Source organism: Oryctolagus cuniculus, chromosome 10 (genome assembly GCF_051225735.1).
Source record: "Oryctolagus cuniculus isolate XC-2025 breed Fujian yellow rabbit chromosome 10, ASM5122573v1, whole genome shotgun sequence".
Taxonomy (NCBI): Eukaryota; Metazoa; Chordata; class Mammalia; order Lagomorpha; family Leporidae; genus Oryctolagus; species Oryctolagus cuniculus.
Window position 1 is genome coordinate 67993820 of NC_142876.1, and position 17237 is coordinate 68011056.

Below are 17237 nucleotides of genomic sequence, written 5' to 3' on the forward strand. Positions count from 1 at the left end.
CTGCTCCCACATGGGCCATTTATGAGTCATTGGGTCATACAGAAATGTATATTTTTTCTTTTTGAAGATAACTATGATCTACTGTTTGCAAAAGGAGAGAACATCTGGTTGCTATTGTCAGCTAAGGCAGTGGCAAGTCCAAAATTTCCAACTCTAGTGGGTCAGAAATCAATGGGACATTTATAGGTCATGGTGGCTTTGTCCTCTGCCTGCATTTATTTGGCTACAACAATTGCAGAAGTTCACATTAATCTTATAACCATCTTAGACAAAAATAGGAAGAAGGTACTTTTTTTCTTATTGAGAATGAGAGAGAGAGAGAGAAACTCTCATCTGCTGTTTTACTTCCACAGTTGTACTAGAGCAGGCTGAATCTATGAACCCAAAACTCAATGCAGCTCTTGCACATGGGTTGCTGGAACACGATCACTTGAGACATCACCACTGCTTCCCTGGGCACACATTAGCAGGAAGCTGGAGTCAGGAGCAGAGGCAGGCATCAGAACCTAGACACCTGCATGTGGGAGGTGGGCATCTAAACCAGCATCTTAACCACTAAGCTCAACACCTGCTCTGGAAGAAGGCCCTCTGACTGGCTCCTCACCTTTTCCGACTCCCGCCAACACTTGAGGATGAATATGTGAGCATAGATGTCCTCCACGCAGATCCAGCTGGAGAGGCTCAGAGTCGTGTCTGTCCACACCCAGTCCATCACTGCCCTCAGCTCGGTCAGAAACGGGACGAGGCGGAACCTGGCAGGGGCCACATCTTGTTAGAGGGTCATTGGTGGGGTGGCCCCCGTCACCCATCTCACCCTAAAAATGCCTGCACATACTTATTTTTAACCCTTATGATTTACAATTTTCAAAGTGACCATAATAGTACAATCAAACTTAGAATACAACTGCTTTTCATGACAAGTCCAATGTACAGATAAATGTATTTCACTTCTTTTTTATTCCTTGATGGTCTTCACCAACAGGATTCTCCTTTTAAATAAATTTGAAGGTGAGTTCCTTTATTTCACATTTACAGGTTAAGCATCCCTAATCCAAAAATCTAAAATCTGAAATGTGCCCAAATCCCAAATTCTCTGAGCCTTGATGTGACAGATTTTAAAGCATTTAGATTTTGAATTTTTGTTCTTGTTGTTGTTGAAGGATGTTCAACTAATAAAATTCATGTAAAATTTCCAAACCCAAAGAACTCTGAAATCTGAAATACTTCTGGTCGCAAGTATGTCTGATAAAGGATACTCAACCTATATTTGTTTATGTTCTGAGAGTCTGTTGGCTATAGGGCTATTGGATTACTGCAGCTTTGCTGTTGGGTGACCTATGCCTGGTAAGTAAAAGATGAGAGTAATTTGGAGAAGTCAGAAGGAGCAGGAACCATCACTAAGGCAAGAGGCCCCAGAGCTGGTATACTTGTTGGATTCCCAAAGCTAACAGCCTCGGGCTTCATCTTGAATATTGCGAATGGGTTGTTCCAGGTTCTTATGGGGTCTGAGGAATGTTCCTTACTTCTGGACTGACATAGAACTTCTCCAAGGCTGGGAAACCTGGATTCATCCAAGGCTCTTAGAGCAGACTGGGTCGCTGTTCAGAATCTGGAATGAACACTAATCCTACCCCTAGAGGACACTGCAGGCCACAACATAGGCCAGCCCTGAATAGAACAGTCCTCAACACAAGGTGGTTCCCAATATCTCAGTGTAGTATGACTAGGTCACCAGTCCCAGATCTGGAGCTGTGTAGGAGCTGGCCTTGCCTTGAACAGCCAGCCCCTGCCCTCCATGCCTGGTAGAACTTCCAAGAGAACACAGAGGAGATGCTATTGCTGAGACCATGACCAATGCATTGTGTGAGTAGCTAACAGGCCACCAGGAATAAACAAGTCATGTAGCACAAATGTTGGTCACAGGAGGAATAAAGGCCACCTTCAATAGATTCACTTAGTGAACGTGAAAGCTGTGAGAGGTATTTTGGAATAGTCTAGACTCCAAGCATTCTGTTCTGGTGTATTCAGACTTAAAGGTCACGTAGCCCAACTTTGCAGCTACCAAAAGTATTATCACAGTCTTCAGGCAGGATGCTGGCAAAGCAAATGAAACCATGTGCATGGTCCCACAACACCATCCTGGCAGAGAATGGGGCAATTACTCACGGAGCGCCTTGTTTGTTCTTTGGCCAGCCCTGTAAAGGGTTACAGGCCGATCTGCACTGCTGCCTTCCTCCTGCCCCTGTTCCTTTCCAAGAGGAAAGCAGATGCCCTGCAATGGCCAGTGGTCCCTTCACAAGCGCCTGTGATGAGTGCAATGCCCTTACCCCTGAAACAGGAAGAGGTTGACGTAGTTGTAGCTCTTGGTAAGGAAGTTCCCGAGGACACGCGTGGGGTAGCCACAACGGATCTGGTAGGCGGACAATCCAAAGTAGACACACTTCACAAAGTACCAAAGCTGGGCAACCAGGTTCTGGCTGAATTTCCTACATTGTGAGAGCACAGAAAGTGAAGGAATGGAATCCTGTTCCCGTTCAAAAAGACACGAGTTTAGGATTTAAAAAATAAATAAATCCTCAAATTCTCTTTTGGTGCAAGAAGTCGCTAAGGGATTCTCTATACAGATCAGATGACTTCAAATGCACAAGGTGGATAAGAAAATTTCATACTTAAAAAAATCCTGTGCATAGTGCCTCAGCACATGTTATTCAGTTGTTTAGGCCATAATTTAATTAAATTACTTTGCAGTGATTTTAATAGTAAAGTATTAAGGTATTTATTTCTTAGTTATTAGTACATTTTTTATTAAACTTGTCTCACAACATAGATGAGGTAGCTACCCTAGTTCACATTAAACTCACTCATGAAAGAAAAAAAAATGTATGTTTTTATAGAATTCTGAGAAGTGGGACCCCAAGGTTTTTAGTATACATCTAAAGAACAAACTTTTGCAAAAACCTGGATTTGGTTTCAATTCTGTTTGCAAACTATGGGGTTTGTTCCTCAAGACATCAGAATTTTTATTGGAAAAATTTCCTTAGCTCTGAAAAATGCTGGCACCATCCAACCTTTCTTTTTTCAATAACGTCCTCCACTGTAAAGATGGCAGTCTTTTCTGCAGATAAACAATGAGTGAAGAGACTCTGAGTGTTTTGTAGTTCCTGAGTGCTAACAAAAGCCTGAGCAAAAATTTAGTGGAACTGAATTGGGAAAAAAAATTAAAATTCATTTTCAAAGACTGATGAACTATTGGATTTTTTTTTTTTTTTACAAGCAGAGTTAGTGAGAAAGAGAGACAGAGAGAAAGGTCTTCCTTCCATTGGTTCACTCCCCAAATGGCTGCTATGGTTGGAGTGCTACGCCGATCTGAAGCCAGGAGCCAGGTACTTCCTCCTGGTCGCCCATGCGGGTGTAGGGCCCAAGCACAGTGGGCCATCCTCCACTGCGTTCCCAGGATACGGCAGAGAGCTGGACAGGAAGAGGAGCAACAGGGACAGAACCGGCGCCCCAACCGAGACTAGAAACTGGAGTGCTGGTGCCTCAGGCGGAGGATTAGCCTAGTGAGCTGCAGCGCCGGCCTATTGGACCATTTGAACTTCCACACACATAGCATTCTTCAAGAGTCTTAAATATGATAGTATACCTTTTAAGCAGGAAATAAAAAATAAGACTTTTGGTTTGGTGTGACTTTAGTGCAATCCTCCCTGACCTTAATATTAGGAGTACTATCTCTTGAAATGTTTTTATACAAGCAGCATATATGTCTCTTCGTATTGTAATCTGGATTTGTCAGTAATTTTTATTTTTGCTCTTGAATCTCACTCAACCCAAAGCCCAGCACACATGAACCAGCTGCAATACTTGCATCAGCAGCGGCACCATGCCATGTGATGGGTCTGTCTGCTGTCCTCATCACGTGTTTTCTTTTTCCTTCCTTTTTTTTTTTTTTTCATAGATAAATTTAGACAGTAAGAGAGAGAGAGAAAGGTCTTCCCTCCATTGGTTCACACCCAAATGGCTGCTGCGGCCGGAGCCATGCTGATCCGAAGCCAGGAGATAGGTGCTTCCTCCTGGTCTTACATGTGGGTGCAGGGGCTCAAGCACTTGGGTCATCCTACCGGGCCACAGCAGAGAGCTGGACTGGAAGAGGAGCAACTGGGACTAGAACTCGGTGCCCATATGGGATGCTGGTGCCGCAAGCAGATGATTAGCTAAGTGAGCCATGGCACTGGCCCCTTACCGCATGTTTTCTAAGCCCTCGCCGTCACATTCAACTCTCACAACTCTCCCATGTGGCAGACACTACTATCATCTGTCCCCCAAGATGCCTCCATATTTTCTTTGAGAGTTTAGGGAGCCCCCATTTTTTAATCTATATCCCACCCTTTTAATAATGCCTCCATGACATCTTCCAGTTTCTCCCCAGTTCAATTGAGGCATGAATCCAAATAACACAAGGGCCTAGATTTGCTCCAGCCATCACAGCTGACACGTCTTTAATGCAGAATATTCTACAAATGCAGCTAACAGCCACTTCACATTGTCTGGAGGAGTCAATTCATGTTGACTACCCATGGCAGCGCTCTGCTGTGACGCTGCCTCCAGCTGGCCGTTGTGTTGTGCAGACACACATAACCCCGTATGCTCCCAGCTTCTTAAGTTCTTACCTCTCAGTCACGCCAGGTAAGATGAAGAACATCCAGAAGTGAATTCCAAACACAAGGATGACCTGGAAGATGACCTTGCCCAATACCGTCTTCCTGAGGTAGAGTGCTCGATCCACCACCATGGTTCCAAACTGAATCAGAACCATCACCAAAAAGGGACCCGGGACCTGGTCCTCCGAGAGGGAAGAGGTGATGTCTGCTGCTGCTGAGTGTTTCTGGGGAAGAGACAACAGGTTCAGGCCCAGGTGAGTGGCATTCACAGCGGGGAAGGCTGTCACTCCTTGTCAATGGATGTGTGGTGGCCTTGGCCCTCTACCTACCCCAAAGGCCCAAAAGCCAAAGACAATGATGATGAAGTCCACCGTGTCAGCTAGGAACATGAGCACGTAGACATCGGTCACGGCACTGTAGTCTGGGTGGATGAGGTCATAGAAGAATTGTCTGATGGGCACGTATATTTGCAGAGTCCTGCAGAACAAAGACCCCATTATGCCATTGCTCTGCATGCCAGCCAGTTCCTACCTTCCTCTCCAGCCCCAGGACAGGGGCCTCTGAATATGGCTGTTGCTCTACGGAGTGCAGATCAGTTGGCTTCCTCTGCTGAGGGTACCACCTCTCTTGCTTGATGCAATGTGATAATAAACCCTCGAAATTAGGTACTGTGTTTGCAGCCCCATTCAATCACTCATCCCCAGTGAGATCTTGGACAACTGCACACATTTTAGTTCTCTTTTCTGTAACAGATGCATAGGGCTGGGGTGAATGAGGGAAGGCACAACTCAGACTTGGGGAGCTTGGTCAGAGCCTGTATGAATTTCAGGGACTTCTGCCTCTGTGTTAGGGTCCTGTGCTTGCCCTGGCTCCTAAGCACAGCTCTAGGCTTTATGTCTACCCTGCTCTGTCCTTTTTCACTGTGTCTTGCTGCCTCTGGCTTGTCTGCCTCTGCCCTAGCTTCACTGCACTCTGGAATCTGTCTTCAATTCAAGGCCATGTTCAGGTGCTGCTGCTGCTCTCCTCATTTCAGCTTTATTAAGAGCCTGCCCTGTGTGTGGCTGGGTCCTTACACTGTTCACAGCCTGCAGACCCAGGCCTGCTCATTGTCAGCTGATGCACTGGGTGGGAGGAACTTGCAGAATTTGCTGGGGACCAATGGGTTGCATGACATTTATGACACTGGACAAAGTATTTCTCCTTCGTGTGCCTCAGTTGTCCTCTCCAGGGAATAGTGGGCCTCTAGGGCCCTTCTAGCTTTGACCTCTGCCTCCTCTGTGCAGCTGGACTTGGCCATGACATTGCCTGGGCATATGTGCCCTGCACCTGGAGCTCTTGAAATTACTTATTTGTTCTGCTCAATAGAAAAAGTGTGCATATTGATGCTGTGCACATAAAAATGAGTTGCACTTCCCAAAAAATGATTTTTAAAAACAACCCTACACTGGGTCCTTTTATACAAGAAGTCACTTCCCTGATCTTTACCTGTGCTTCTAGTAAAAGACTGCATGCCAGTTCCCCAGCCCTAAAATAAAACACATGATTCAAATGTTTTCTGGTACTCACTTCTTTATGGTAAAGGCTTTCGCTTTGATTAAATGTTCCTGAAGCTTTTCCATGTAGAGTTCCCTTTTGCTTTTTTGCTTAATGCTCAAAACACTGCCTTTTTGGCTACTGTTCCGGGTGCTTGTACTCCCTGGAAATAACAAGAAATACAAAACATCACAGGATGCAATGTGAAAGACCCAGTTTGTTAACATGAATATCACAAAAGGCTCCAGAGGCTACCCATTAAGGGTTGCATTGAAACTGCTTTGCAGGGTGCATACAAGGGATCCTCCAAAAGTTTATAGAAAATGCATGTTTTGGAAAAACCATGCATGGACTTCAAGGTGTTTTGGCACCAAAACACATTTTTCATCTTTTTAATTTCATTTTCCACAAACTTTTGCAAGTACTCTCGTATACACGATGCCTTTAGGAAAGATCACTGGGCAATTTGGAACCTGTCCTTTCAACTCTGTTTCCATGGACCTGTGGGGTTTGGCACCTCGTGATGGCTCTTCCCCTGGTGGTTTTGTAATCTTTGTCCCTGGAAGAATTCACTGGAGGAACCGTTTCGTGTTACGCATCGGTTGTACATTTTCCAGATGGGGCCCATGACCCATGCCTTTTTCCGTGACTTAGTTTCTGTAACTGTAAAACTAGTATGGTATGTTCTGCCAGTGTCTGCCTCAGAAGCAGATTCTGAAGATGAATCCACACCAAGTGTCTGGAAATCTTCAAGCAACGAAGCTGCAAATACAAAAGCCCAGTTGCTCCCAGAGTGACAACTGCACCGCATAACTACTCTCTCTTCATTCTTACTGCTTGGTAAGGAGGAGAAATGTTTACCCAGCTCAACAAACAACTAGAGAGTCTGATTAAAAGTTCCCATTGATTACATCTAATCAATGACATTGGTTTAAAATGTAATAGTTGTGATTTATAGCACTGTGGGCACACACTTGACTGAATTTTTGCATATGACTTACAAATTATGTACTCGATGCAGGGTACCAGACAGGATGCTGCACACTTTTCACAGTTATCTGAAATCCTCATCTTGGGGAGGAATCAAGTGTTTTGAGCAATGAAGTCACACAAATGTGGCAGCATTGAAACTCAGGACTGACTGTTTCAAAGCCCATTCTTTTCACATCACAGTGTCTATCCTTTGGTTATATCCAATGACCACCCCCCCTCCCATCCCACTTCAGACCCAACAGCATCACCGAAGCAAGAGTTGGTGCATTATTCCAGCCTAGGGTTAGCACGTGACTGATACCTCTTCTGGACCTGTTTGAAGAAAAGCTGGATGTTGGGGAGATCTGGGAGCTGCCACCAGACCGCTTCCTGCGTACGGCCATCTGCTGCTCGGGGAAGGTCACGTGCACCGACTCCACCGAGGCAGCCAGGTTGATGGACTTCAGTGAGTCGCAGGAGCCCCTTCGGCCATGACCAAGGGAGAGCTCATCGTCGGACTCGTCCTTGTCGGTGCCACTTTCAACAATGTCATCTTCATCCCAGAGGCCATGGCACTGAGAAGGCAGGGAGAGGGACAGGTGAGGCTGCCGATTCGGGGAGGACGGTGGGCAGCTGATTCCCTGTACCACTAACCCGACGAGCTGACCCTCAACTTGAGAAAACCCAGGGAGAGGAGGAAGCTTATCAGGTAGGATTTTGTGAGGTCCTAGTAGCGTGGAAACATGCGGGTATTGATGACAAGAGTTTGGCTAATTGATTGAGAGGGAGATGGATCATGTTTGGCCATGGAGCAAAAATGAGATGCTAGTCATATGACTTGTTTCTTGAACAAAAGCACTTTCCAGAACACATCTGTGTGTACCCGCAGCCGGCATGTGTGTGCAGCCTCACCCTGAAGCACCTGCTGGCTGACTTAGTCTCGCCACTCCACGTTCACAAGCGCCCTCCCTTGGGAAATCACACAGTCCCTTCCCAGCTTGCAGAGCAAGAGATGACAGTCAGCTCATCTAGGGCTGACCTAGAAACAAAGCTGCCAAGAGTCTGCTCCGAGAGTGTTGGCGCACACGGGAGACACAGCTTCAGGTGCCTTCTGCAGCGTCTGGTTTTTGCTTCCAGGAAATGGAAGAGAGGGCTGGTAGAGAGAGGAGGAATGAGGACAGACTTTGAGGACAACTAACTGGGGTGTATGGAGCGAGATGCAGCCAGGGCTACATATGTTCGCGGGAGAGCTGGCTCCTGCTGGTGAGGTGCTCCCCTGAGCCACTGCCTCTGACCCACACTTCACAGGGTCACAGGAACTCCAGGCCACTTTGCTGAAAGCCACTTGATCAAAAGTCAACTCAGGGAATGACCAATTCACCTAAAGACAAAGGCATCCAACTGAAGACTATTCTCAAATATTTCTTCATACATATAATTTTTAAAGATATGAGGGTACTTCAAAAAGTCTGTGGAGGAATGGGATTAAATGATAGCTTAATTTTGCTGTAAAATAATTTTGAAATCCCAGCACAGGCTTTTCATAATATATATCTCCATGAACTTTTTGAAGATCTGTGTATTCAATGAGTACATTCTTATCAATAAGAAACATTTTGGTTTTTCATAATGGGATTTTTTAAGTTTCTACAGATTTATTTCAAATCACTTTAAAAATTGTTTTCTCCTTTTTCAACATTTTAAGATATTTAGATCCTTTCATCATTGGCAGCATTTTTTCTTAAATTCATTCTTTCTAATTATTTTTAAAGATATTTTATTTATTTGAAAGGTAGGGAGAGAGACAAGAAGAGGGAGAGGGAGACGGAGAGGGAGAGGGAGAGAGTCTAGTCTATCAACTGATTCACTCCCCAAACAGCTACAACATCTGGGCTGGGCCAATCTGAAGCCAGGAGCCTGGAACTCCATCTGGATCTCCCACGTGAGGGCAGGATGCACCTAAGCACTTGGGCCATATTCCTCTGCTTTCCCAAGCACACTAGCAGGTAGCTGGATTACAGTGAAGCACTTGATATCCAAATTGGTACTCATATAGATGCCAGCATTGTAACCAGCTTTACCATAACACCAGCTCCTGTTATAATTATTTATAAAATTCACAGCAATTTATATGAACTAAGAGAGTTGGACACACTTCTGAAATTTCTGCATAGTTTTAGATGTTTGGTTTTCTAAGTAGCATCACAAAGATCTAATTTTTCAACAACTGTTGGGTGGAGTCATCTTATGAAAAGTTCTATCATCCCAGAAAGCATGTTTCATATCATTAGTCAAGCTTTCAGCATAATACTGGTATTTCAAATCTCTTATATAATCATCATTTTCTGGGATATGAAATTTTCAAAAAAGAAACAGAATAAGTACAATGATTTGAAACACCAAATTTTGTTTACTATATTCTTTAAATAGAAAAATGTGGCTGTTGAACTATTTGAATATTGATGAAAAATAGTAAAAATGCCTGAAGATTTATGAAAATTGAAATGACATGCAAAGGGCTGCAAAAACTGTAGGAGAATTCTGAAACAGCCCCATGGTGCAATGCTGGAATGCAAAGCATTAACTCTGAGAATGAAAATTATAAAACAAAGTTGACACATTCACTAATGTATTCATAGCAAGAATCAGTAACTTGCATACGCTCAACTAACTAACATGTTCATCACGGCACAGGAACTGGAAAATTTAGGCAAATTTAACTCTGGCTACCTTACTTCTTTAGATGATGCAGCTTTGCAGACCCACCATATGCCAATGACCCAAGTAAGGCTCCTTCAGATGAGCTTAGGGACCTGGGTACTTTGCAAAGTAATGGAAGACAGTGAGAATCTTCACCAGGGTGCATTTCCACTAGGTCAGGACAAAAGGTAAAAGCACTAACTCATACCAAGCCTTGTTCTAGAAAGGATCCCAGGACTGGTAATGACACTACTTGATAACAATAAAACTTAAGATATTTTATAAAAGCAGACTAGGTCATAGTAAGAGGAGGAAAGAAGGTGGTAATAATAGGTATACTAACACATAAAGCGCATGCTATGCAGTAACATCTGTTTCTTAGTAGTGAAGGGTGCATTTAGAAACTTCACAATGGAGGAGACAAGAGCCACATGGCTGCTCAGCAGAGGCATCAGTTAGTGAATTGAGACAGGACAGAGATCCTCCTGGGACAGCAAAGTCGAGGACTTCTTCAACAGCAAGCAACCAGAAGCACAGCCTTGGGCTCCACCACATATTCAATATTTAGTCCCTCATTGAATGCTAATGGTTTCACGGCAAGAAACTGCCCTCCAAAAGCAATTCCACTAGACAAAGGTGGGCAGAAGGTGGGTTGGAGACAAGAGGTCCAGTGACCCATCCCAAACTAGCTCTCTGATGTCCCAGCTCAAACTACAGGCAGAGGCTAGTGTATCAAGGCAGTAAGCCACTGCATGTCAGCATGTCACCACTCACGGAATAGTTTCCATGTGTTCCAGCAAGGTGGAACTGTGGGACACTTTCTCCCAGATTTATTACAAGTTCAATTACTAAGCACCCCAAGTGTTGGAGAAAATGCTCACTAAATGAATATAACTTAAAAAAAAAAGGAAAGCATAGAAGCTCTCTGCTGTGGCCCGGGAGTGCAGTGGAGGATGGCCCAAGTGCTTGGGCCCTGCACCCGCATGGGAGACCAGGAGGAAGCACCTGGCTCCTGGCTTTGGATCGGCGCAGCGCACCGGCTGCAACATGCCGGCCATAGTGGCCACTTTGGGGGGTGAACCAACAGAAAAAGAAAGACCTTTCTCTCTGTCTCTCTCTCTCTCTAACTCTGCCTGTCAAAAAAAAAAAAAAAAGTAGTAGACTCTGCCCACCCCTAACCCCCCCGCCCATTACCATTCCTAATGGGTGAATGCCCCAGGAATGACACAGCAGTGAGCAGTGTGAGTGGAACCTGGCTAAGGTGCAGTACCTTCAATATTGAGCGGTGGAAGAACAGAGCCAGGAGCTGAATGAGGTCGTAAAGGACGTAACCTTCCTTCTTTTCCACTCCTATGATATTTGGGGGGTGGTACGGTTTATCTTTGTTCAATTCCACGTTCTTATTCCAGGGAAAGAACCCAAATTGGAAGAAATACTTGACTACAATTGCCACCTACATATGAATGACAGAAATAAAAAAAATTCATATTTAGGAATGAGTTATAGAGGAGACAGTGTTATAAAAAATAAGAAAAATACTCATTTTGCAAATGTGCCATTAGGAATGCACAGTCATGTAGAGTAGTAGCATTGTCACCCTCCAGACCGCTAACTTTAGAATAAGAGCAGCAAATCACTGCTGCAAGTGTCTTTGTTGTAGGTGCAGGCAGAGTGGAGCCAATCAGACCACTCAGGTCACTATTCGTGTGGTTGGTCACTTTCTCCATTGCCGAGGAATTGACTTCCATACTGATTTAATCAGATCACAGAACTTGATTTGATTACTGATTTAAATAACTCACAGAATTATTCAGATGTGGAAATATGGTATTTAGGACAAGCTTGTTCAGAAGTGTATTTACATTTTATTATTTTTTAATGTTCATTCATTTATTTGTTTTCATGTATTTGTATTGCTGTACACTGAATACTTTTGAGATGACTTCCTATGTAATTTTGTTTTAATTTTACTGTTGAATTACTAATAAATCTATAAAATGTCTCAGCTCTCTCATGAGTATTGTCCTTTAAGAAGCAACTCCAGTGCTGTCAACTGTGAAAGATTTTCCTTCTGAGCATAGGGAAGAAAATCAGCCTTCTTCACTCACCCATGAATGCAAGGTCAGGGTGGCCCAAAGCACAAAGTCTAATGAGCCTCCCTTTTATTCCCCATTGTGATTTTCATGGAACTGTATGATCTCTATATTTAGTTGGGCAGGAAAAGAAAGCATGTATGTATGTTTGGGCAAATTATCTGGTGCTATCACATTAGAAGGGAATGGCTGACAATGTACCCTCTTGGCCACTCACATTTGCACCTGGCTGCTTATATAACCTTGTGTTACATTGTGGTGTGTGGACATTGACTTTTGGGTTTGAAAATGGAAATACACTGCATCAAACTTTATTCAAAGTACTGACCGTATCACTTAATGCCCTGTCCATGTATTGAACACCCGGTGGTACCAGGCACTCTGCAAAAGTGTCTAGTGTTGTAGGTCAGAGAATCAGGTTTCAAAAGCCTCGTCATTCCTTATGAGTTGGGTAACTTTGAGATAATTATTGAATCGCACAGAAGCTGTTTTCTTATCTGTTTAAGGAGAATAACCTAAGCGCCTGTCCTGGGCGAGGTAAGAAGCAAGGAAGGACAGATATGGCAATAACTTGCCTATCTCAGAATGCCCACAGTACTGATGGTTCCACAAGAACTTGCTGGGGTTCGGGCAGGTGCAATTGCGGATAGGACTCAGGGCTGCAGTCCCAGGCCTACCTCAGTGTAGACAATGGCCATCATCCAGAAGCGCCGGCTGGGTCTGGGTACAGACAGCATGGCCCAAAGGAAGATCAGAATGGGGAGCAGGAGGGTGATCATGGAGGCAGAGACCATGTGGTTGAGGATGATCACGAAGTAGCACACCATCTCGGAGCGTGCCACCAGCGTGTTGTACATGGCATAGAAGAGAAGCAGGAACCGGGGCTGGCCCACGTAGAACTTCTCCGACTCTTCAAGCTCATCGTCGTGGAACATCCTGGCAAGACAAATACTATGATGAGACATTGGTCTTTGGTTTCTCCAAATTACTGATTTCCACTTAGCATGGTCCTTCCTGCTTTAGCCTACAAGTCAGGAGGCCGATGGAAATGGCTGTATGTTGGAGTACCTGGGTTTGAATCTTGATTCCACCCCTGATTCCAGCTAACCCACACTCTGAGAAGCAGCAGGTGATGGTTCAAGTCCTTGGATCCCTGTTACCCATGTGGGAAACCTGGATTAAGTTCCCAGCTCCTGACTTCAGCTTGGCCCAACCCCAGATATTGTGGGCGTTTGGACAGTGAACCACCACATGGGAACTCTGTCTCTCTCTGCCTCTCAGCTAACTAAATATTTTTTTAACTTTTATTTAATGAATATAAATTTCCAAAGTACAGCTTATGGATCACAATGGCTTCCCCCCCATAACGTCCCTCCCACCCGCAACCCTCCCCTTTCCCACTCCCTCTACCCTTCTAAATATTTTTTAAAAATTTGAAAGAACTTTTAAACAAAAAATTTACATCCTGTGAAAAAATTATGCATGGATATCAAGATTCTTTTGCACCTAAAGACATTTATCTCCTGATTCCATTCCCCATGACCTTGCTGAAGTCCCCTGGCTGCGGGGCCATGGTGCTGGCTTTGACTCTCAGACTGGACTCACTTGTTCAGCAGCAGCTCGCTGGCGGTCAGCTCGTGCGTCAGGGCGGGGAGGATGCTGGACTCCAGCTTGTCGGTGCGGCTGTCGTCGGGGCTCACCACCATGTGGTTCTTGGCCCCGGAGTCGTCCTGTGAGCCGAAGGACAGGTGCTCGAAGCTCACGGCCTTGCTGTAGGAGGGTGGGGCCTCCACATCCCCGTCCTCCGTGCTGAACTGTGGCAGCTCCTCCTCCGGCGTGAGGCTGCAGTCCTCAGCCCCCACGGGGAACTCCTCTTCCTCCTCCCTCTCTTCCTCTGCCTCCTCTACTCCCTCCTCCTCCTCCTCCTCGTCCTCCTCCTCCTCAGCATCCCCGGGCTGGGGTGCTGCTCCCAGCACCTCCTCCTCCTGCTCAGCCTCCACCTCCTCGATGGTTTCCGTCGTTCCCTGGCGTGAGTACAGCATGGTGCACTGCGTGGGCTCGCTGTAGGGACAAAGGGACGGGCACAATGCCCTTGGCTCAGTACCCACTCCCCTCGCAACCTCTCCAAATTCCCAAGAGATGGCGTCAGAGCTCCTGAGTAAACACATCCAAGCCCGCGAGGAAAGACAATACCCCATCTTTCCTGCCTCCCATCTGCTGTGTATCTACTCTGCTCTGCAGAAACTGCAAGGCTACCTCTCCGAGGCAAAAGCCCATCACAGGACTGGCAAGGCACAAAGCCTGCCTGTGCACGCAGGTGTTCGTAACAGTAGGCAGAAGACACAGCCATGAGTTCCGGGGTTGATTTCCAAGTCAACACACACCCAGCATCACATACCTACCGTTCAAGCTGTTTTCAAGAAGAGCCACGTGGAAAGGGAAGGCCAGGCCCGTTTCCTTCTGTAGGGTTCCACTCTCAGTCCTACACAGGGGACCCAGCCATTGCCTCCAGGGCATGGTAGCAATAATTATGTTTTGGATAAGCTAACCAAGTGCAAGCTTTAAAATAGTCACCTTTCTTTGACATTTGCTTTCCCTCCCAGCTCTCTGCTTCTTTGCCTCTTTCTTGCTGTCCACCTGAGTGAATGTCCTGCATCCCTCCAGCGCCCAGCCATTTCTCACTGGTGATCTTAACCAGGGCAGCGCCCACCCTTTGCTCTTTTCCCAGGTAAGGACTTCGTCACTCTTATCATGACTCCCTACATTGGGCATCCTGTTCTCTTTTCTTGTGTCTCTCCTCTCCTTGTATTCCTTTGTTATCCAACCTTCCTTGTCAGGTGCACGCCTGAAAGACTGGAAATGGAAACAAGAGCAGCCACATCTCATGGTGTGGCTTTTATGATTATCTACCCCAGACACATCCAGCCTCTGAAAGGGAGAGTGGGGAGGACTAAGGGGAGAGTGTTGAGAACCGGGAAGATGCAGGAGTATCCTGGGTTAGCAACTGAGATAAGTCCTATTTTCTGAATGGTCCATGTGAGCAGCTGGGTTCCATAAACACTAAGATCCTCAGCTATGCATATTTGATCCTGTTTTCTTGTGATAGATGCCAGTGTAGACATCCCAGTGAGTGACAGATTGGTGAGCCTCTAAGAGCCCTTCCTGGCACCCTGGGTGTGAGGGACAGATTTGTGCAAGCCCTTGATGCCCACGCAGGTGTTTAACATCGCCAAGGCTTTGGCCCTAAGTGTGCACATCATGTAGAAGGCTCTAAGAGTCCAAGGCCAAGCTGGATTTTTGTTAAGACTATCTCAATTTCATATGGCCTCTTAGGAAAGCCATGAAATTGACCCATCAGGTGGAAATTTTCTAAACATTGGAGTCAGCCCCACACCCAGTGTAAGCTCCAAGATGAAGATAACAGACTAAGCATGGTCCCTGTGGCTTGGGATCGTGCCTGGCCTTGAGGGGCTGGGGGACCCTGCAGGACTCAACGGAGTGTGACGGCAGAGCCAGCATGAGGACATCTCACACAGCAGGGCAGTCTCACTGGTGCCAGGCCCCACCATACTGCGGCACAGCGTCAAGATACACATGGGGTTGCCAACACTCCTCTGATCTGCCTCTGCGCACAGTCAGAGTGACATTTGTTTGGTGGATTCGGTCATTTTCATGTCAGGATAAACACAGCTGCTGCCCCTGCTGACCACTCTGAGTTCAAAAACAGTTCTGTGGATTTTATGCAAATGTTTTCATTTCCCAGTGAGGATTGTTTTATGGTGGGACTTAATGAGGACACGTAAGCCCAAAGTATCTTCTTCCAAATGAACTAAGTGGGGGTCTACAGCATGAGAGTCTGCTGCATAGTGATATTCTTTTCAACAGTAAATGGACAGATACGTTTTGATTTTTATGTCGGTTTAGATCATAACATGTGGGCGATTTGTTCTGTATTAACTGAAAATGACTACACACGGCAGGTTTTCAGTTTCTTGATTGCATGTCATTTTGGGTAAAATCACGAATCAAAGTTTTCTACCTTTCCTGATAGATTTTCCACTGTGAGGGTTGCCCACTACAGTTTCACATCATGCAAGAAACATGCGTTATGTCTTGGAAAAAGAGAAAAGGTGAAATATTTAAAAAATGGAGGAGACTGTCAATCACAAGGCTTTTTAAGAAACTTCTAACAGACAAAAATTAAGGAGCAGTTCATTTCATACAGTGCTGTCCTGGGAACAAGTATATTTCAGAAAAGGCATTGGGTATGTTTTTGTTAATCATGCAAATTCATAAAATAAAAATGAAAAAAAATGACATACATCCAAAAAACTTAGATTGGCAATGACACACCAAGGGGAGAAGATGAGAAAAGTAGGAAACAAAGCATGCACAAGTTAAGCACCTTGACGCTAAACTGCCACTGTCAGCAGATGAGGAGGACACATCCATGCTGAACATTTTACGGAGCCTAGGCCGTGCGCGCTCACTTGTTTTGGGAACCGTGTCTGGTCCATCTAAATCATCAAGGGTAGACTGCCTTGAGAACAGCATGGTTGCTTCAGTGTAGCAGCTAGCAGCGCAAACAGTTACAGAAACACAGTGTTAAAACGCCAGTGGTACATCACGTCACACACGGGTCAACTGACCGACACACTGCCATGCAGCAAATCACACACAACATCAACACCGCCAACAACGACCACCACTGCAGCGGGGCTCCAGGACAGGGGAGGACCTGTTTGGCGGGACAATAAAACACAAGAGCACTGGAGTTTAAAAGAATATATTGGCTAGCGGTCAACGATCAAATGGCACTCTCTGGATGGGACAGGAAAATATTAGAATCATGAGAAAAATCCCTTTAGTTCTCTCACAAAGCAGAACTGATATAATAACCTTGCAAAAGCATTTTGTTAATTATTAAAGAAAACATGCTTTGCTTGGAATAGCCATTCTGAGTTCATTGAGAGCATTTATGAACTCGATGGCTTATGCAGAAATAATTGCTTACGTAAAATTTATATAAAAGATGTTAATCTTTTTTTTTTTTCCAACACCGTCTCCAAAATCAGAGAGGGAAGCTCAGGAATGGTACAACACACTGAATTTTCCACCCCATTTTCTGAGTGATATTCAGTTAAGCCAAATTAAATGCCTTGCATGTAGAAGAGATGCTGGTTTGATATGCATTGGATATAAACCAACATCAAAAAATAACATAAAATGTTACAAAGAAAATAAGAAAGGAATTCTAGCAATGCCAGCTTCATTTTGTCTG

The 17237-nt window shown here is 45.1% G+C and overlaps 1 protein-coding gene across 6 annotated transcripts in view; it reads right to left on the reverse strand.

The window, feature by feature from the left end:
- The window catches only part of PIEZO2 (piezo type mechanosensitive ion channel component 2), a 454193-nt gene that overhangs the window by 17463 nt on the left and 419493 nt on the right, over positions 1-17237 (reverse strand). For 5 of the 6 annotated variants that reach the window (XM_089305336.1, XM_089305338.1, XM_089305337.1 and 2 more), the window contains 9 exons: positions 13562-14017; positions 12634-12892; positions 11134-11316; positions 7486-7738; positions 6225-6354; positions 4988-5135; positions 4668-4882; positions 2328-2486; positions 605-752 (listed from right to left, as the gene is read on the reverse strand). In XM_089305336.1, the coding sequence (XP_089161462.1) occupies positions 605-752; positions 2328-2486; positions 4668-4882; positions 4988-5135; positions 6225-6354; positions 7486-7738; positions 11134-11316; positions 12634-12892; positions 13562-14017 (1951 nt within the window). Of the gene's footprint in view, positions 1-604; positions 753-2327; positions 2487-4667; positions 4883-4987; positions 5136-6224; positions 6355-7485; positions 7739-11133; positions 11317-12633; positions 12893-13561; positions 14018-16361; positions 16530-17237 lie in introns of all 6 variants that reach the window. The other variant, XM_089305339.1, reaches the window with a different exon arrangement.